Source organism: Orcinus orca, chromosome 19, assembly GCF_937001465.1.
Source record: "Orcinus orca chromosome 19, mOrcOrc1.1, whole genome shotgun sequence".
Lineage (NCBI taxonomy): Eukaryota > Metazoa > Chordata > Mammalia > Artiodactyla > Delphinidae > Orcinus > Orcinus orca.
The window spans coordinates 43556890-43578826 of NC_064577.1; the positions used below are offsets into that span (position 1 = coordinate 43556890).

Consider the following 21937-nt stretch of genomic DNA (forward strand, 5'->3'; position numbering starts at 1 on the left):
CATGAACCTGCGTCTCCTGCATCGGCAGGCAGACTCCCAACCACTGCGCCACCAGGGAAGCCCTAAAATTAGTTTTTAATGTTGGATGGCTTCGTGATTTTGATTAGAATTGCATTCATATTAGTTGAACTGTTATCTGAATTCAGACAGGTGTAATTCAAAATGAGTTGTCCTCCAACAGTACTGAGAATTACCATCAACCTATAATGCATACCAGAAAGTTTGTCTTAACTTAGTTTAATTGTATGAAACTATGAAATCATTCTCTTAAATTTCTTTGCCATGGTTTTATAAGCTGCATAGGGAATTAATTCCATTCTTTTTTAGGGAGGAGGATTCATAGCTCTTTTTTAGATATGTGTTTGTCCTTGTGGTTCTGCATTGTCCATGAAGCTAATATTTTGCAAAGGCTCAATGTGGCAATAAAGTACATACGTTGGAGAACCTCTCAGTTAGATTGGCTGCAAGCATTTGAAAAGGCAGTTTAGGGAACACAATTAATCATATTTGGTGAGAAAGGATATCTAAAACTTTAGTGAGCTGTCATTGTGACCATTCTGTTTCTTTCTAGTTTATCAGAAGAGAGGACACTAATACCCCACTTCCTCCCAATGTTATTGAGACTCAGCGAACTTTTCCATCAAGCTACTTTCAAGATCTTACTTTTTCTCTGCATTTTTTTTTGTCTCCAAGCACAGCCAAACTAATCCTCCATTTTACATTACAATAAAAAGCCTGTCTATGGCTCAGTTCTTTTACAGATAGGAGAACTCTGCAACATTGTATCTTGATTATGATCTGTATCTCACTTTATATTCCCTAAATTTAAATATTTTTGCTTTATTTCTGAATCAATTTAAAAGTCACCTAATAACTTTTTCAAGGAAATCTATGTGATACATAATTAATCAGTGATGTAGTATCCGTATTTAAGTTCATTAGTAGTTTCTTTATGGCATCAAAGTGGCCATTGCTTCCTCACTCAAATTTTTTAGTTTTTCATTTCTGTCTCTTGCAGTTTATCCCTTTATAAAGGTCATTGACCCAATTTAGTGTTTGATTTAAGTGATCTTAAAATTGTTTTATCTTGCATTATTTAAAATGTCTAGGGCATAGTAACAAATGATAACTAAATAAAAGATTGCATATTGTTGAAGTAGTTTTTTAAAAATATGTACTTGCCTTTGTTCCTTCTGGCTTTTTAGTTTATTGCAGTACCTCTCCCCGACTTTTTTTTGTGTTTCATTGCAAAGCTCATCCTTTGAAACAAGGTGTGTGCTGCTTTCATGTTTGTCAGTTGTTCTAAAAATGACTTTGGATTCTGAATTCAGAATTTGAATTCTGAATATTGAGTCCCCATGCTAATTTAATGTTGCCACTTTTTGGAAGTAGAAAAGGCTGAAGACATAACCTTCCTCCATAAAGGTTAACTATGTATCCTTTTTGAAAACTTTAACACTTTGAAGTTCTTATCTGGATACATATCTCTTCACATGAGCAATGTTTCATAGCACCTGGCCTTTAATTTTTAGAGTATTGTTATTTTGAGGCCTTAATGCGAAATAGTGACTTTTCTACCATTCTGTAGTATCATGCTCTTTATCACCATTGCATTTTGTATATTCAGGAGCCATTTGGCTATATGGTTTCACGTCTGCTTTGTCACAGAGATGTCGTCCCCTCCAAAAAAAAAAGTGTTGTTGCTACTACAGCCTTTATTTTGTTTTGCTTCTTTAGATAGAAGATGACAGACTACTGAGGTTGTCCCAAAGGAAGTTCTGTGCCAGTGGACCATATGTTGGTAAGCAAATGGCTATGAGTGGGAGCTGATCAGTGAGTTTGGATACCATACCATAGTGTTCCAACTAATAAGAAATAATTATCCATTTAAAAATATTTTTAATAGAATTAAACAGAAACAAGGTAATGGTAATAGAATAAAAACGAAATCTAGGAAGTCAAAACAGGAGATTCATGGGGTATTTGTAGTATTGTCATATTCTTAGATTTTTGAAAGTCCATGTCTCTGTGTGTTATTGGGGGCTGTAATGAATGAAGAAGTATAGGAACACTCAAGGGATGTCTCTAACCTTAATCCCTAAAAGAAGACTTGGTATGCATTTGTGTACTAAGTCTTATGCACTCGTGTGCTAAGTACATTTGGTATATTTGTGTACCAAGTGTATACATTGTGGCTACTTTTTTTTTTTTAATTCTTGGGCGTAGTAAGTAACTAAGCAAATAAATAAAGCCTAATGATTATTTAGATTTATTATGTACCAGTCATTGTGCTAAGCACTATAACTGACCCTTATTTTATACTCTCAGCAACCCTATTAGGTAGGTCATATTATTTCTGTTTACAAATAGGGAAGCTGAGGCATAGCTAACTAAGTTAAATTGTGCGAGATAACCTATATAATAAGTCAAAGAGTAGGAATTCAAACAAAATAGTTGGATTATATAAGTTTATAATCCTTAAGTTTATACCCTTAACTATCATTCAACTCTGCTTTTTCAAGTATTTCTACATGACATTAGACTTTTTTGTTGTTGTTTAATTATTTTCGGCTGTGTTGGGTCTTCGTTGCTGCACATGGGCTTTCTCTAGTTGTGGTAAGCGGGGGCTACTCTTTGTTGCGGTGCGTGGACTTCTCACTGCAGTGGCTTCTCGTTGCAGAGCACGGGCTCTAGGCGCGTGGTCTTCAGTAGATGTGGCACTTGGGCTCAGTAGTTGTGGCTTGCGGGCTGTAGAGTGCAGGCTCAGTAGTTGTGGTGCACGGGCTTAGTTGCTCCACGGCGTGTGGGATCTTCCTGAACCAGGACTCAAACCAGTGTCCCCTGCATTGTCAGGTGGATTCTTAACCACTGCATCACCAGGGAAGCCCGACAATAGACTCTTTTACCCAGGGAATGAAAGATGAATTGAAAAATCAAGAAGTAAACTGTTTTTCTACACCTTTCTCACTTCCTTTAAAATAGTAGTTCCCAACAGGGGGAAGGGTATATCAGAATCACCAATGCCTTTTCATGTTCCACCCACCAAATGATGATGCACTCTACTAGGTTTAAGAGGTACAGCCTTCAACCCTTAGTCTTAGCATTGAGAGTTACTCTTAATAAATATGTCTGACAAGTGAGGTGACATGTTTATTATCTAAATAAACAGTGTCACAGTTGCTGTTTTCTGCACATATCTGCAATCTGCATTGTAGGACTGACAGGTTTTGCAGGTCTTTCCAATACTCTGTGACCACTCTAGGCATTATTAAAACCTGAATTATCCCAGTGTCAGGAGGGAATTTTCATTTGTGGTTTAGCCTGATAGCATAAAGCTATATAATTTATTAAGATAGTTTCATTAATGTACTGGGCAATGACTCTCTTTTGTTTGGCATCTTAATGCAAAATCTGTTTTGCTGTATAATACCTAAGAGAGTGTATATATTTGCCTTACAAAAGGCTTTGGCTTTTAGATGTGACTCCTCAGTGTTCGAATCCAGCAGCTCCCAAGGTGTATCCTATCTGTCGCAGAAATAGAATCAGCCCTTCAGTTTCTCAGCAGTGTATATACCTGTTAAGAATTGCACCTTAGAATTTGTTGTTGTTGTTGTTGTTGTTGTACGCAAGCCTCTCACTGCTGTGGCCTCTCCTGTTGCGGAGCACAGGCTCTGGACGCAGCTCACAGGCCCAGCCGCTCCGCAGCATGTAGGGATCTTCCCGGACCGGGGCATGAACCTGTGTCCCCTGCATCGGCAGGCGGACTCTCAACCACTGCGCCACCAGGGAAGCCCTGCACCTTAGAATTTGTTTTTAAGTGCTATGTGAGAGCTTTAACCCACTCGAAATGTCTCTTACTAGTAAAATCATTATTTCTTTTGCTCTGAAAGGGGAAAACAACAATTAAATTAAAATTGTTATATTTGTGATTCTACAAGTAAACACAGTGTTCTCTTTTTCATAGGCTATTGTGATTTCATTAGTAAATTCTCTCTTCCTTATTATTATTCAGGTTACCTGGAAGAGTTCATGTACCATTAAAAATGAGCTATTGGCTTAACAATTGGATTCAAACCCATGCATGGGACACCACTCCTCTCTCTCTACTTTACCTTCTGTTTCTCCCAGTGAGAAATTATTTTTCAAGTTTCCTCTTTGTTCTTCTCTTGCTTAAGGAGAAGACTGTCCCCAGTGGATGGTTCCTATCACAATCTCTACTAGTGAAGATTCCAGCCATGCCAAAATGAAGATTCTCATGGACAAGCCAGAGATGAATGTAGTTTTAAAAGATGTCAAACCAGACCAGTGGGTGAAGGTGAGTCCAGAAATGACATGGCCATTTTTATCTTACCTAAATTGATTTATTTCTTTCATTTCCTTTATTCATTTTATGGCTGGCTCTAAATTCTACTGCTTCATTTTGGACTAGGACTTGAAAAGAAAAAAACATTTCTGAACTTTCTTGTGTGAAATTTAGGGCCAACTTTCAAATAGTATTGTCTAGATATTTGCCTTTATGTCAGGTAAGGGAGTGGTCAATAAGCAGTTACAAAGGGATAGGATTAAACAGGAAAAAACTAGTAGTCTATGTATAAAGTCACATTAACCAAAACATTTGTAGTCTTGCAACTTCAAACTGCCCTGTCATTGTAATGACATGTTAACTTCAGTGATGTGTTGTCATTGTGCATGTACAACTATAATCAAGTGAGATCAGACATATAATAATCAGTTTGTGTCACTGAAATGTGAAATTACTTTTAGCTGGTGTTTTAAAGCCATTTCACAACACTAAGAGTCAGTAAATATTATTTTTCATTATTCTGTACTCTGCCTTTCATAATGAAAGTATCTGTTACAGACTTTTCTCCCAATTATAGATTCCTAATAGGAATTATACATTGTCTCAGGCTTTTGTGCTTGCAGAACTATTTCTCCCTCTGTTTTAATTTTTTTAATATATTTTTATAATATACCCAGTGGAATACTATATTACCATTTGAAATTACATTCTGGAACATATGTAGCAATATGAAATTTTTCTTATAAGAAAAAACACTATGATTGTAATTAGGTAAATAAAGGTGTTATTCCTATAGTAAAAGATAAAGGGAATCAATAAAATAATTACTGTATTAGAAATGTGAAGTGACTTAAATATATATAAATAGTAAAATATTTATATCTTTTTTAAAAAATTAATTTATTTTATTTTTGGCTGTGTTGGGTCTTTGTTGCTGTGCGTGGGCTTTCTTTAGTTGCAGCGAGTGAGGGCTACTCTTCGTTGCAGTGTGTGGGCTTCTTATTGCGGTGGCTTCCCTTGTTGCAGAGCAGGGGCTCTAGGCGCACGGGCTTTAGTAGTTGTGGCATGCGGGCTCAGTAGCTGTGCTCACAGGCTCCAGAGCTGTGGCGCACAGGCTTAGTTGCTCTGAGGCATGTGGGATCTTCCCGGACCAGGGCTCGAACCCATGTCCCCTGCATTGGCAGGCGGATTCTTAACCACTGCACCACCAGGGAAGCCCAAAATATTTATATCTTATACTGTCATTTTATCATTAAAATACTTTGCATATAAATATTATCAAAAATATTTTTGACTGTTGGTAAATAGCCTATAGAAAATAATGCTAGTCAATGATTACCTCACTCCAAAATCATATGAAATTGCCTTTTAACTCCATGTAATTCTTTAAAATCTAGGACCTGACAGTTGTTATTCTATTGAGGCTCTGGGCTCATTAGATCAGTATTTGTAAAGGTTTAGTCTTCCTCAGAGATTTTATTGTCCAAGTATTTTTATTTTGTAGTAAATGTTTTCTGTAAACTGAAAACCATTCACTGAAATTAGAAATAGAAACTTAGCCGCATTATATCCTCCTTTTCAGCCATGTTCTTTTCACTGTCGCTCACTTTGCCTCCCACTATGCCAAGTTTCTGTTTTCTTTTGCCTCTGTATTCATCTTTGACAACTGATTACTATCTTTATATGTTGTTTCATTTTAATAATTTGTCTGTTAGCATAAATGATCTTTGTTGTTTTTCATCCAGACATACTAAAACTAGAACTTCTTTCATACCTACAAAAAATTGATTTAAAAAATAAATGCAGCTCCTTAATAATACCTGTTGTATATCTTTTCAGTTAAACCTGGGAACAGTTGGGTTTTATCGGACCCAATACAGCTCAGCCATGCTGGAAAGTTTATTACCAGGCATTCGTGACCTTTCTCTGCCCCCTGTGGATCGACTTGGATTACAGAATGACCTCTTCTCCTTGGTGAGCCTCCAGTAGTAAGATGGATTTTGCTGATTAAAGGATTTTGTTTTTCCTGGAGTGCCTGACTGAAACATAACTAGAAGAATATAGTTCTTCCTGAAGGTTGAATGCCTTTAGTACCAAAGCAAATGACTAATTATTAATTAACATGACAAGATTGAACCTATATAATTTACCACAAACAAATCTCATTTTATTACTCCTAAGCCAGCTTTTTGCAACTATACTTAAACTATCCTTTGTAAGGCAAAAATTCTTTTCAACACACATAGATACGAACCTTGAAGAAACTTCTCTACTTATGTAGTTTTTAAAAATAATTCAGAGTGATTTATATTTTTCTAAAATAGTGGTTATACTTTGCAGGGAAAGTCTAGTAGAATTTTTTAACATTCCCTTACTATTCAAATTATAATATCCCATTAGCTTTAGAATTATATTTATATTTAGCTTTGTTCCAGAAAAAATTTTAAGGAGCAATTAGTAGTATTATCTTTATGACCCCAAAACATAGGTTAGATAATTTCTAGATGTCTCTGTGATAAAATTGTCAGATTCCTCCTAGTGTTCCTTTAATTGGACTTGAAATTTTCATTCCCCTCTGCAGTAACTGGTTTTGGATTCCTCCTTTGTATAAACACAGATTAGCATTGATGCACAAAACCTCACATCTGCTGATTTCATTGCTGAGAGAGACCTGTCCCAGGAGAGTGGTGTGTTTGTGCAGTTGGCTGCTGTAACAGAAGTTCTTTTTCCTAACTCTGTTAGTCAGTTCTGAAAGGACTGAATTTGTAGTGCCTTCCAGTTTGCCTTCTTTTAGAAATGAGTAAAGGACAGGCTGACGTTGACATAGTTTGCAGGTCTAGTTTTGAAAGCACCTCTGTCAAAAACCAAAGCCCCAACTGTTTTTGCAACTTTTCTGAAAGTATGAAAATTTTCAAAATAAAAAACAATGCCAAGACCCCGGAAACTGAATAGAAATAGGACGTTAACTGTTTTCTTTCTTTTTCTAAATTGGTGGAATTCTAGCAATTTTTTAAAGTGGCTCTTCTATAAATAGCAAAAAAGTAAGGAATGGTGTCATAATACAGTTTTTATTTTATAAAATTCTGTAGTAGTCTGAGCTTATGTAGTCTAGTCTCTTCCTTAAGGGATGGCTAACTAGCAGAAGATAATGCCAAAAATACATGCTTGTGTTTTTTGTTTTGCTTTTGTTTGAAGACTAGATTAATTTATGTTTTTTCCTATCCCAGGCTCGAGCTGGAATCATTAGCACTGTAGAGGTTCTAAAAGTCATGGAGGCTTTTGTGAATGAGCCCAATTATACTGTATGGAGCGACCTGAGCTGTAACCTGGGGATTCTCTCAACTCTCTTGTCCCACACAGACTTCTATGAGGAAATCCAGGAGTTTGTGAAAGATGTCTTTTCACCTATAGGGGAGAGACTGGGCTGGGACCCCAAGCCTGGAGAAGGTAATGGATGTACTGAATGGGGAAAGAATTGATCAGAAATTGGTCCTTTTTTTACTCAGCTGTGGTTAACAATAACAATAGCATCATCTTTGTGTCTGCTGGATGTTACTGTGTATTCAGCTAACTAGTAAGACTTAGGACTTTTAAGCCTCCTGGTGAAGTTACATAAAAACAGTGGTGGCTATGTGTATTTGTTGCTAAATATGATATATGCACAGAGCAAATGGTGGAAATAGAAGTCTTTCACAAAGTTCCAAAGGCCCATTTTTAGTAAAAAAAAGCTAAAGGGCATTCTGGATTATTTTATTTATTATTTTACCATAAATACCAGGCACCTTATGTACAGCTTGAAAAGGTGTTGAGAGACACAGGGGCCAGTTTTCTGAATTAAAGGAGTTATTTGCTTTCTACATGTATCCTGTCCTCTTTATTTCTGTAATCCTGTATTTACTCTTTTGCTGTCATTTAAATGTTGGGAATAGTGATTACAGGGCTTTAAATATAATTATTTTCTACTATATGCTAATAACTGAAGGTGGTATTTCCTCCTGCCCTTCTTATTCTGGCGGTCTTTTACAATAAGAACAATAGTAACAATTATCTAGAGCTCTATGTCTTTCTTTTATTGATTCAACAAATATTTATGTACCCAGTAAATGCCAGGTACCGTACTAGGAGATGGTGGTATAACAGTGAACAAAAAATCACCCTGTGTGGCTTACATTCTAGTGGAAGACACAGCAAACAGTTCAATAGATAATATTTTAGGTGGCAGCAAGTATCGTGAAGAAAAATAAAGTTAGGTAAGGTAGATCAGGAGTAAAAGGAGTAGTAAGCCACTGTTTTATGGAGAGTGGACAGGAAAATGCAGGAAAACTAGTGAGGTGATATTTGAGCGTAAGCAGAAACCTGTAGGAGAGACCTGTGAGGCTATCTAGTGGGAAAATGGTCCAAACAGGAAACAGCAAGTACAAAAGACCTGAGGCAGAGGCATGCTTAGATGTTCAAGGAATAACAAGGAGGCTGGTAAAGTCAGGACAGAGAAACTGAGGGAGAGAGGAGGGTGGAAGCATATCAGCTCCTATAGAACCCGTGGGACTTTCACATTTAGTGGTATGAGCAACTCATTTGAGAGTTTAAAGCAGAGGAACATGACTTATTTACTCAGCTGTGTGAAGAACAGACTGTAGCAGGGGAGGCAAAAGAGGAAGCAGGGAGACAAGTTAGAAAGCTATTTCAGTAATCCAGTTAGGTGCTGGTTGCAGGTAGCACTTGTAGGTAGTAAATTCTGGGTATGTTTTGAAGGTAGAACTGAAAATACTTGGTGGTGGCCTGTGTGGTGGAGAGAAAGAGGGGAGTCATCAAATTTTGGCCTGAAGAACTGAAAGAGTGAAGTTACCATATACAGGGACGGGGAAGACTGCTGTAGAAGCAGATTTGGGTACAAAAGGGAATCAGCAGTTTGGTTTTGGACATCTTAAATTTGAGGTCCTTTTAGACATCCAAGTGGGGAGTCCCATGCCTAGAGGTCCAGGCTGAATAGATACATTTAACGCATAGATGGTATTTACAGCCATAAGATTGGATGAGGGCATGGTCAGTCCAAGATTTAGAGATTGGGTAGAAGAGGAGGAATCAGCAAGGGAGATTGACTGGACAATAAGGTAGGAGAGACAGGAGGGAGAGGAGTGTCCCAGAAGCCTTAAAGAAGCAGTAGAGAGGGAGAAGTGATCGTCTGTGACAAATGCTGCTGTAAGTTGGGCAGAATGATGAAGAACTGATGATTGCATTGGCCAAGTTCTGTGGCGTGGTGATGAACAACACCAGAAAGGGAAGAGAGGAAAAGGAGACAGCACTTTTAGACAACTTTTTAAAGGAGTTTTGCTAAAAAGAGGATCAGATAAAAGGGGATAATCTGGAGAGAGATGTGAGGTCAAGGGGGCTTTTTTTTTTTTAAAGTGGGAGACTTTATGTTTTTGTGCTGATGAAAATGATGCAGTAATAGAAAAATTCATGATGTGAAAGAGAGGTAATTGCTGGAGTGATGGCTGAATAATCGAGAGGAGTCAGGATCCATTGCACAAGTGGAGGAGTTGGCTTTAGGTAGGAATACAGCAGATCCATAAGAACAAGACAGGAAGTATATGGACACAGATGCAGGTAAATTGGTGGATGTTGCACTTTCTTTCATGATGATAATATGTGAAACTTTGGGGGCTAAAAAATACCTTTTTGAAATAGGGAGAATGTCATTAGTTTCCCAGCTTTACAGATGGAAGAATCAAACATAGCAAAATAATAAAAATATTGCCTGTATCTACACAGCAAATCAGCACCAGAATTATAAATTGGTTCTTATAAGAACCTTCACTAGCATCGTGTTATCTATTGATTTCTTATGGTTTTCTTAAATGTATTTTTCATGGAGTTACTATTTAAATATGGCAAATTGTGCATGTTCAATTCAGTGACTTGACAAATGCATACAACATCTCCATCACCACAGGAGGTTGCCCTCAGGCCACTTCCCAGTCCCTGCCACTCTACGCACCCCACCAACCCTCACATCCCTTGCAGGCAAACACTATTCTGACTTCTTTCACCCTAGATTAATATGGTCTCTTCTAGAACTTTATATAAATGGAATCATGTTATATAGTCTATTCTTTCATCTGGTTTGTCTCACTCAGTATAATGTTCTAGAGATACATCCTTTTTATCGCTGAGTGCTATTTCATTGTATGAATATACCACAATTTATTTGTCCATTGTGCTGTTGCAGTCCATCAGTTTGTATGCTAGGTTAACTATTTTTTTTGAGGTATAATCAATATACCACAAAATGCACTCTTTTAAATATACAATTCAGTCTTTTTTCACAGTGTTGTACAACCACCAGCACTATCTAATTCCAGAACAATTTCTTTACCCTCAAAAGAAACTCCATACCCATTGGCAGTCACTCTGTATTCCCTGGCAACTCAGTCCCAGGCAGCCACTAATCTGCTGTTTCATGGATTTGTCTGTTCTGGCATTTCATATAAATGGAATCATACCCTGTGTGCCCTTTTATATTTGGCTTCTTTCATTTAGTATGTTTTCAAGGTTCATCCATGTTGTAGCATGTATCAGTACTTCATTTCCTTTTATAGTCAAATAATATTCCGTTGTATTATATGGATATACCACATTTTCTTTGTTCGTTTATCAGTTTATGTATGTTTGGATTGTTTCTACTTTTTGACTGTTAGGAATACTGTTATGAACATATGTATACAAGTTTTTGTATAGACAAATACTTTCATTTCTCTTGGGTATATACTGAAGAGTGGAATTGCTGGGTCATACGGTAACTCTGTGTTTAACCTTTTGAGGAATTGCTGGACTGTTTTTCAAAGTGGCCACACCATTTTACATTCCTACCAGCAATGTCTGAGGTTTCTAATTTCTCCCCATCCTTGCCAACACTTGTTATTGTCTCTTTTATTCTAGCCATCCTAATTGGTGTGAAGTGGTATCTTGTGGTTTTGATTTGCATTTCCCTAATGGCCAGTGATAGCTTATTGGCCATCTGCATATCTTTGGAGTAATCTATCAGATTCTGATTTTAAAAATCTAAGATTTCAATGTACCCAGCATACTAGTTCTATATGTGACCTTTCTCTAAATCTTGGGTCAAAATTGCATAATCTAAGTCTGTTCCTTTCACACATAATTCTTATTAGTGTAATTACCTAGATGGAGTGAACATTTAGTAAATCAAGTTGGCATTGTAACTATAGACAGAGGCATCATATTTGCTTGTCTAGTGTGTTAAGCACTTCATTTCATTCTTATTTGATAAATTTAAATCAAGTGTTCTCTAGAGTACTAAGGTAATTGATTTTGTTTGTTCAAGACTGTAGACACGGTATAACACAATTATAAGATATCTAGGTGGCGTATTTGTAAAAATAAGCTTTTTAAGTAGTTCTATATCTCTTTTACTTCTCAATCAGGTCATCTCGATGCACTCCTGAGGGGCTTGGTTCTGGGAAAACTAGGGAAGGCAGGACATAAGGCAACGTTAGAAGAAGCCCGTCGTCGGTTTAAGGACCATGTGGAAGGGAAACAGATTCTCTCCGCTGATTTGAGGAGTCCGGTAGGTTTTCGTAATAAAGTACCTTGATTTCTAGGTGACTTCATCATTCTGTGTAGTGTGGAATGTATTTAATAGTAACCAAAAATGACCTAAGTATTGACTCACAAATCATGTCTGATTCTTTTATTTTTTTCCTTTATTTATTTATTCTTATTTTTTTTTACTTTTTGGCTGTGTTGAGTCTTACTTGCAGCATACGGGATCTTCACTGAGGCACACAGTCTCTTCATTGCAGCACTCAGGCTTCTCTCTAGTTGTGGCATGTGGGTTTTCTCTCTCTAGTTGTGGCACAGGGGCTCCAGAACACGTGGGCTCTGTAGTTTGCAGCAGACTGGCTCCTTCGTTGACGCACGTGAGCTCAGTAGTTGTGGCACACAGGCATCTAACCTGCGTTTCCTGCATTGCAAGGTGGATTCTTTACCACTGGACCACCAGGGAAGTCCCCTGATTCTTTTATTGTTTTAAGATATTTTATAACAATTTTTTTTTTTTTTTTTTTTGGCTTTACATGGGCTTTCTCTAGCTGCGGCGAGCTGGGATTACTCTTTGTTATGGTGCGCGGGCTTCTCATTGTGGTGGCTTCTCTTGTTGCGGAGCATGGGCTCTAGGCGCACAGGCTTAGTAGTTGTGGTGCATGGGCTCAGTAGTTGTGACTCGTGGGCTCTAGAGCATAGGCTCAGTAGTTGTGGTGCACAGGCTTAGTTGCTCCGCAGCATGTGGGATCTTCCCAGACCAGGGATCGAACCCGTGTCCCCTCCGTTGGCAGGCAGATTCTTAACCACTGTGACCAGGGAAGTCCCTCCTGATTCTTTAAATATACACCACTTATGAGGTCTGTAGGCAGCTTCTCATTGATGTGAAGCTTCTCAGTCTGCACTAGGGTACTGAAAGGTGATTGACTGTCTGTGCACATCCTCCTGAAAGACTGGTGTGTTCTGCTGTTACTTACTACCTGCCATCTACCTTTCTGGTTGTTCATGTGGGCTCTTAGATCCTTGCCACAATTTGTATTAATATGTAATATCCACACAATTTTTTTTGACTTGCTTTCTGTCTTTTCTTAACGTTAGAATATTTGGAACAAGATACATTTAATCAGATGCCTTCTTTTTTGTTCCTGTATTCTCTTGTAGGTCTATCTGACTGTTTTGAAGCATGGTGATGGCACTACCTTAGACATTATGCTGAAGGTGAGTAAATTTAGAAAGGGCTCCCACTTTCTGCTTTTTAAGTTGAATTGACATAGAGTATGAGCTTGAGCGGTTAAAAAAAAGTCCTGGCAAAAGAAATACATGCTGATATGCATACTGTAGACATGCAAATATTAGGAAACTGTGAGAGAAATATATAATATCTGTTTATCTGTACTACCAATACAAGTGCCAAAAGTCATCTAATTTTTTCACTTTTTTTTTTTTACTCACGAATTTATGCATCTTAAATCTTAATACCGAAATGTTAATTTTGATTAAAAAGTCAAGTTCTTAAAACTTTTCCCATCAATGCAAATTTACTTGGGGTTCTGCCCATTTTATACAAAAGGTTTGTTTCTGTGCTTAGAAAAGGGATAGATGATTAGGTGTCTCAAGGGTTTGGTCTATGCCAGTGCCTCTTATGAATGGACAGGAAATTAATTCACTTGCTTTCACAGCCTCTGTAGTCCCAGGGTGGTTGGCATATAATTAAACTCCGACTTAGAAAAATATAGGTAAAACTTTCCATGTCCTTATAATGGCAGTGATCTGTTTGAAAGTCCTAATGCTGTGGAACAAGTGCTATCTCCAGTCCTTGTCCATGCAGTTATTAGTCTAAGAAATAACTTGACAATCTGGTTGCATTAGAGGTGGAGAGAGCTGATTCTACTTATTACCATTAAATAAAATGTGCAAAATGTGCCTAAATACCCAAATCATCTATCAGACCCATTCATTAAATGATCTGCACTTAGGGAGACAAACAGGATAGGAATGGGATGTGCTTTAATACTTCTACCCTTAATCAGAATACTTTTCTTATCCCAAGTGGATCAGAATTGCAAATCTAATTTCTAGTATTTTAGTTCTAAACAAATCCTATTTAAATGATTAGAATGTTTTAAAAAATATATATTATAAACTTTATTTAAGAAACTACATCTCAAACTGTATTGCTTTAACTACCTATCTTGTATAAGGATTTCCTTTCTAATAACATAAAAAAATATACTTCGGGTTTACCTTTCAACTAAATGACATTAAGGTCCCTTCTCATTCTTAATATTCTGTGAACCTATGCACTATAAATCATGTATTTCTTTGCATATGAAATGAAGTACTTGGTATTTTTTGTCTATTCCATAAAGGTGTGGGAAAAATAGGGGTTCCGAAATTTTCATGAGAGGTACTGAGACATTTTCATGTCATGGCATATTTTTAACAATTTATACTAGTATGTTTATTTAATAAATGTTTGCATCTAACACAAGGGAGCTCACAGTGATTCAGCTTTACTATGGAAAGAGCTCTAATGAAGGCAGAGTCAGGGTTCTTCAAGAAACCAGTCAGGGGAGGTTGCAGAGGGATGGATTGGGAGTTTGAGATTAGCAAATGCAAACTATTATTATGTATGTATAACTGAATCACTTGCTGTACATCAGAAACTAGCACAACAATGTAAATCAACTATACTTCAATAAAATAAATTAAAAAAAAAGAAAGAAACCAGTTGATGAGAGATGAGGAAGACAGTTTTCTGTTGGTAATTTAGGAATAATGAAGCAGGATAAATAACTTTAATTCAAAGTGTATTTGAAATGTGGTGTTATGATGCCATCTAGTGGACTCCTGTAACAGGTTCTCCAGGGGGTGGGGTGGGGAATGCTTCCTAAAAGCCAGAGTTCAGACCTTGAGTATTAGAGCTGAAAAGGACCTTAGAAATCATCTGTCCACCCCACTCATTTTACAGATGGGGAAACTGAGACCCGGAGAGGTTAAGGACTTAGTCAAGATCACACAGCTAGTTAGAGGCAAAACTGGGACTAGAACCCAGGTCTTCTGACCTCCTATCTATTTTACTACACTGCTGCTCAAAAGAGTCCAAAGGAAAGGAAGAGGAAACTGGGAGCTGTGATGGGGTCTCCAGACACTGGTCAGTGTTAAATCTTCAGAGGGGAAAAAAGGTCAAGAGAGTCTATAAATTAAGTTGTCCTAGAGAAGTATCTCATATACATTTGTAGTTCTAATTTTAAAAAATATATAATAATATTTTGTTTCTAATTATGAAAAAAGATTTTGGTATACTCACCATGGAAGATTTAGAGACTAGAAAAGTATAAAGAAGAAAACAGAACTTACCTGTAATTTTTAAAACGTGACAAATATAGCATGTATAATATGATCTTATTCCTGATTTGTTTTTTCTTTATGCTTTTCTGTTTTCTTAATATTCTTCATTCAGCATGTGCTGCTTTTGCAGTTAAAAAATGTGATGATCCCACTGATCAGAGACCATTATTATTGTTAATATTTTGATATGTTTACAAGTGTTTTTTCCCCTTCACATTAACTTTTTAAAAATTTAGAATCATTTTGCTTTGTCTCTCTTCTTTCATTTAATATATCAAGAGCATGTTTATGTCATCAAACATTCTTAAAATATTACTTTCAATAATGCATCTTCTATTTTTCACTATTGTAAATAGTGAAAAATATTATAAATTGAAGTGGTATTAGTAATTATTATTTTGCTCATCTAACATAGAACATTAGTCAGACATCAATGAGTAAAGAATTTGGTCATGACAGGTTGACCCCTTAGATCTTGATGTTGAACTGCTTAGAACTGATGACAAGCTATTCATACAGTAAGCACTTGCACCTAGTGTCTTACTATAGGGGCACACGACAAATTTAGTGCCCAAACATCTTGAAAAATATTCTTTTGTTAATTTCATATCCTGCAGTCTTAGCCAATGAGAATGTAGAGCAAAAGTTTCACCTTAATGGGGGAGAAGTTAATTATCTCTATCTATATTTTTTCACTATAGCTTCACAAACAAGCAGATATGCAGGAAGAGAAAAACCGGATTGAAAGAGTCCTTGGGGCTACTCTTTCACCTGAATTGATTCAAAAAGTCCTCACGTTTGCACTTTCAGTAAGTTACCATGAAAACTGCTTTTAGAGGGAATTGTTACCCACTGATCTGTAGCAAGTGTCCTTGATTCAGTATTCTCTGCCTTAACCCTAGACTAAAGGCTCCCTCATTCTTGGAGGACTGGAATAAGCTTTTGTTACTAATCACTGTATCTCCCTCTAGTGGTGAGAATCAGAATAGTTGGGAGAGGAAATAAACTGGAAAGCTGACACATCCCTGTGCCTACTTTCTGTCTCTTCCTTTCTTTACCCTAGAGCAAGTATCTATTGAGCAGCCTGTTTGTACCCATCCCAGTGCTTCATTCTCAATTTGGCTGATCTTTAGGTTAAACATTCTCCTCTTTGTTAGAAGCTTCTGGTGCAAGTTATTCCTAAAACAATAAGTGTCTTCAGTGGGATTACTTGGGTATACCTCAACAGCATTTGCCCTTTCTGGCAGCAGATGATGTTCTGGATATGGTAGACTTTTAGTTCTCTTCTTTTTTTTAGGAAGAGGTACGTCCACAGGACACTGTATCAGTAATTGGTGGAGTGGCTGGAGGCAGTAAGCATGGAAGGAAGGCTGCTTGGAAATTCATAAAAGACAACTGGGAAGAACTTTATAATCGATACCAGGGAGGATTCTTAATATCTAGACTAATAAAGGTAGGTGAAAATTTTTGAGTAGCTTGCTTATCATGGGTATTATTGAGAAACATCCATGATTCACTAGACCCATAGATTATGGCCTTTGCCTTTTAAGAGTTTCCTTAAGTAGTTATTAGCTTTACTAAAGAGTTTCTCCATAACCCATCCTGTACCCTCTAGAATAAACTGAAGTTGGGAAAGAATGGAATGATTTGTTTTTATGGTAAATGGAAGTTTGTTCCTAAACTCTTAGTTGTTCTTACTATTTATAAACCATTTTTTTTTCAGCTATCAGTTGAGGGATTTGCAGTTGATAAAATGGCTGGAGAAGTTAAGGTAAGGAAAGGACTGTTTACTTTTCACTTTTCAATCCAGTAAGTAAAAACACTAACCCAATTGTAATGATAGAGTGTTGGGGTAATGTTGTACTTTAGGGTCTCCATGTTCTTGCTTGGAGAAAGACAGGTTAGGTTGTATCTTTAATGCTTGAAGAATTTAGAGTTGGAATCATCTTTGGGGCATTGAAGCGTGGTTGAAAGAATGTGGAACTTGACATCAGTCGACCTGGGTATAAATAATCTGTGCTCTGCTCCTTGTTAGCTGTGTAACTTCAAGCAAGTTTTTTAACCTCTGTGAGCCCGGCTCCTCATCCATAAGATGAGGTGTTAAGATTGTCATTTAGATTAAGTAACACAGGGGGCCTGGAACATAGTAGGTCCTTGATATTCGTTCTTTTTCCTTTTCTAAAACCTTCATAGGTCTTTTGTAGGCACAATGAGACAAGATGACTATGTAGGGACTCTCCTCTTAGCTCTTAGAAAGACTGATAATCAGTTTAGTGGCAGAGTTCAGTGTTTGGAGGACAAATCTACACTGATTAGGAAAATCTTAACTTTAAGCCTTTCATTGCATTTAATCGCAAAGTATTTCTTAAGTGTCACTTCCACCTTCATTCTTGAAAGCAAGGGGGTTATCAGGTGTGAATTTGGAAATTCTGAGAGCTATAATGTTTGATTCACTTTATGATCCATTGTTAGAAATAAGATTCATTTAGTTTACATTGCGTATTGTATTGTGTTAATAATTACTTTATTGTAAAGGTAATAAATACTCTGAAGGAGAAATATGTATAATTAGTTTGAGGGGAGGGCACTGGTTAAGCTAAGCCTGGTAAAGTAGGCAGAGGCCAGACCGAGGAGGGCCTTGTAGGCCATATTAAACTTTTCCTAAGAATGGGAAGCCCTTGAATGGCTTACAAACCAGATCAAGTCACTCCTTTGTTTATATGATAAAAATTTCACTCTGGCCACAGTGTGGAGAATGCATAATTTGGAAAGGAGAAGAGAAGATGTCGGGAAGCTAACTCTCCAAGCAAAAATGATTTAGTAGCTTGGAGAAGATGGAGTAAGAAAGAAATTCAGGGGCTTGATTTTGTTAATCTTTAATTCAACCAGTATTTACTGAGTGGCTTCTCTGTGTTGTGAACGTATCTGGGGAGGAAGAACGAAGAGTCAAGGATAATTCCCAGGTTTCTGGTATGTAAATAGTGGTGCTGCTTCTCAAAGTGAAATGAGAGGAAGTCTTGTATCTTACTCAGGCCCTAAGAACCCAACTGTGATAGGAGCCTTGGAGCAGGAGCCATTGTCATCCATGTAAATAAAGTTTGATTTCTAAAAGGTCTAGACTTAATCTGATGAATTAGTCATTCTCTCTTGTATACCTGTGGTGATGACTAGCTCAAAGGAAAGACCCGTGTCCTTTTGCTAGTTGGTATTTTCTATGGAACCAGGTGTACTTCATTAGAAAATGATTTTTTCAGCGTTTAATCAATAAGCATTGTGATAATTACAAGAAACTGAAGTAGTTTTACTGTGTGAAAAATGCGAGTCTATAAAATTTTAAATTATTAGGATATAGAAGCAATTTAAGCTTCTTAATTTTATCAACCCTTACAAATTAATCTTTATTTGAAGCAGCCAAAATGTGTTGAGTCCTTAACTACTCTGTGCCAAGTATTATGCTGTTTATATGGGTTGTCTCTTTAATCTTCTGGAGTAAATATTTTCTCATAGATGAGAAAACATACTTAGAGCAGTTAATTTACTCAGTCACAGGATAGTACATGATGGAGCCTAGATCAAGTCCCAAGTCTGATTCCAAAACCTAGACTTCAAGTAGGTTTTTTAACCCCTGTGAGCCAGTTTCATCTGTAAAATGAAGTGATAAGATTGTCATTTAGATGAAGTAACTAACACAGGGGGCCTGGAACAGAGTAAGTCCTTGATACCAGTTCTTTTTTACTTTCTTTTGCTGGTTGGACAATGAACTTAAAAGGCCGAAGGTTCTGTCTCTTTACTGTTAACTTTTGATTAAGTTGTAAGCATATAATATATTTGGAGGAGAATTCCTGTAGGCAGGTACAAGGAGCTGCTTGTTTTCTTTTAGCCTGGAGGTGGCAGTGGTAAATTTTCATGAGTGAAGCTTATGAACCCTTTATAGGCAGTGGGTATTTTTTCAGAGCCTGTGATATTAGCTTCTTACTATTGCTGGTAATGATCCTACATTCTGGGTTGTTTTATACCAGGCTTTCTTCGAGAGTCACCCAGCTCCTTCAGCTGAGCGTACCATCCAGCAGTGTTGTGAAAATATCCTGCTGAATGCTGCTTGGCTAAAGCGTGATGCTGAGAGCATCCACCAGTACCTCCTTCAGCGAAAGGCCTCACCACCCACAGCATGAACCCGGAGCATGCCGCCACTGCGGTTCTGCTGCTTCATGCAGGGATAAGGTGGAGCGACCGAACAGCTGATTCATATGCCAAGAATTTGGAGTCTTCTTTCAAGCCAGTGGGGGTTGGACATTGAATGTAGTTAACTGGTTCCTGCTCACACTCCAGAATTAAATTCTATTGAAAAAGGAAAATCAGCAATTCAGCAAAAAAAATAAAAAATAAAAAAAATGTAAATATGATAGTAATAAAATAGAGCATAACGAAACTGTGAAACTTCCTGAAGCCTTGTCAGTGGTTAAAAGTATTTAACACTCTCCTGTTAATGACAGATGTTCTGTTTTTATAACCTACCAAAAGGAAACTAGAGGCTTCTGGGAAAAGAGGATTTTTGTGAAATGGGTTCTACAAGCAGCCTACAAACCAAGGGTAGTGTCCATTGCTGGGGATGTTAAACATGAAAGGCTGATAGCTGGTATACATAGAGTCTGTGCATAATTTCAAGTGGGTTTTTTTTTTTTTTTTTTTGGCATGGGGACTGATCAGGAAGATATATTTTCCTGCATAACTCAATCTGAACCAAGGATTGTAGTTTTCCTCCTTGCTTTCCCTTCTGTGTGACCCCTTGGCAAAAAAAAAAAAAAAAAAGTTTAAAAAAAAAAACCTATCCTGGTCTGGGTTTTTTCCTCCCCTAGTTCCATCCCCAACCCACCACCCCGGTGTCCTTCTTAGAGATAAAGAAATAATAAGGAAACATCTTTTATAGCCACATTAAATAAGAGAAACTGATATACATTATTTTTTTCTTTCTTTTTTAAGATGACTTTTAAGAACCCTGAAATGCATATAGGTGAGACAATAGAAATGAAAGGTTTTCATCCAGGCCTTTCTGAAGGAGTTACTCTGCTGAAAATGGTCTTAGTTGTCTGACAGGCCAAGTGTTGAATCTCTTTATGACAGTATCAACACTGGCTTCTTCTGGTTCATTTTGGGCATGTAAGAAGTCATTGGTAACTGCTGCAGGGCCTATATATTAGTGGTAACTGGTTTTAAAAACAACAAAGACTATAAGCCTGTGTGTGCCACTCTGCTTCCACAGTGTATCCTACTAACAAGCCTCACCAACCTAATCCAGTACATTTTAAGTCTAAATCTCATTCCTTTCCTCTTTCCCTACCTTTTTTCTTTTCTTTTTCTTAAAAAAAAATATTTTTGTGTGTTATTAACAGGAATTCATATTTGGTGTGGCTTAACTGTATTTCAGAAGGTCATCAGATTGTGAGACTGCTTCCTTGAAACATTTTTGTGCTATTGTTTTAAAAAAAATAATTAAAAAACAGTTGGCGTTAATAAAAATGTCAATGTGAAATTGATGTCCTGATGTCCTTTATTCTCTCTGATAAGCAACTAAAACCTTTCCTATCATTCAGTAGGATTATGAGAAGTTTTACTACCATAGGATTTTTCTGAGTCTAAGAAAATCCAGTTGCTGAATTCCTAATGAAGAGTACCTAACCAGAAAAATCTTAAGATTCCTCCTAAATTAGTTCTGGGTTAACTCAAAAGTCTCTTATAGTCAGCATTCAGGAGTCAACTTGAGCCTGCCAGTTCCCATTTATTGAGGCTTCCTTTTATCTAGGCATGTGCCACCGGCAAAGCAGGGGCATCAAAAAGACTGAAAGAAATTCTGCTTTAATTAAAGAACTCACAGTCAAATTCTGGAAAGAAGTTATTTTAGTTTCAGCATACATGCAAGTTTTGTGTATACTGGTTTAGCAGTTTGAATATGTTGGGGAAGAGGTTGCGCTAGGTATCTTCTGCTTCCTCTTTAGAACTGCTTTTCATCCTGCTCTGCGTCCCAGGAGGTATTGACCCCCATGGACTGCATTAACAGGCTCCTTTGCCCTCTGACTTCAGGTTGTGTTGATCCAATTAGTAACACCCTCAGAAGATCAAAAGGCTGAGGAATGGATATTTAGAAGCTAGGGTGTTTATTCCCCTGGCTTCTAAATTGCCAGGTCACATAGGTTGTCTGAGTCCCTCTACGAAGGACTGCGACTCCTATCAGGCAGCCTCTCTAGCTTCTAGCTCCTTCTCTTTGGCCCTTCAGATCTAGGGATAGAAAGGACCACTCATTTACTAGCTCTGGATAACTCCATTATTCCCTGTTGGTTTCTCTGAACTCTGCCCATGTCTTTGTAAACAGTCCCTTTATTAAACCTTTCTCAAATTACCCAGTTTTAGTGTATTCTGTTTTCTACTAATATCTTGATTGATCTGGGCACCACAGTCCTGATGCTTTGTGTCTCTAGAGGTCTTAGTCCGACATTTTGCATGTCAGATATTTTTGTTTTGTTTGGCCACACCACAAGGCTTGCAGGATCTTAGTTCCCCGACCAGGGATTGAACCTGCACCCTGGGCAATGAAAGTGCATTAACCACTGGACCGGCGGGGAATTCCCTGTCAGATGTTTTAATTTGTCTTCCAAATAGCTCCCTATCCTAGGTAGTATACTCATCTTACAGACGAGAAAGCAGGCACCGAAAAATTAGGCAAAGTAG

The 21937-nt window shown here is 37.4% G+C and overlaps 1 protein-coding gene across 6 annotated transcripts in view; it reads left to right on the forward strand.

Annotated features, from left to right (window-relative positions):
* Window positions 1-20744, forward strand: part of NPEPPS (aminopeptidase puromycin sensitive) — a 97515-nt gene extending 76771 nt beyond the window's left edge. For 3 of the 6 annotated variants that reach the window (XM_004282697.4, XM_033410988.2, XM_049702555.1), the window contains 10 exons: window positions 1738-1801; window positions 4176-4315; window positions 6143-6277; window positions 7531-7750; window positions 11749-11891; window positions 13025-13081; window positions 15916-16023; window positions 16512-16667; window positions 16938-16985; window positions 19234-20744. In XM_004282697.4, the coding sequence (XP_004282745.1) occupies window positions 1738-1801; window positions 4176-4315; window positions 6143-6277; window positions 7531-7750; window positions 11749-11891; window positions 13025-13081; window positions 15916-16023; window positions 16512-16667; window positions 16938-16985; window positions 19234-19386 (1224 nt within the window). In that variant the 3' untranslated portion in view covers window positions 19387-20744. Of the gene's footprint in view, window positions 1-1737; window positions 1802-4175; window positions 4316-6142; window positions 6278-7530; window positions 7751-11748; window positions 11892-13024; window positions 13082-14834; window positions 15018-15915; window positions 16024-16511; window positions 16668-16937; window positions 16986-18103; window positions 18546-19233 lie in introns of those variants that run through there. The other 3 variants (XR_004478599.2, XM_033410989.2, XR_004478600.2) reach the window with 3 other exon arrangements.
* Window positions 20745-21937: the final 1193 nt, after the last annotated feature.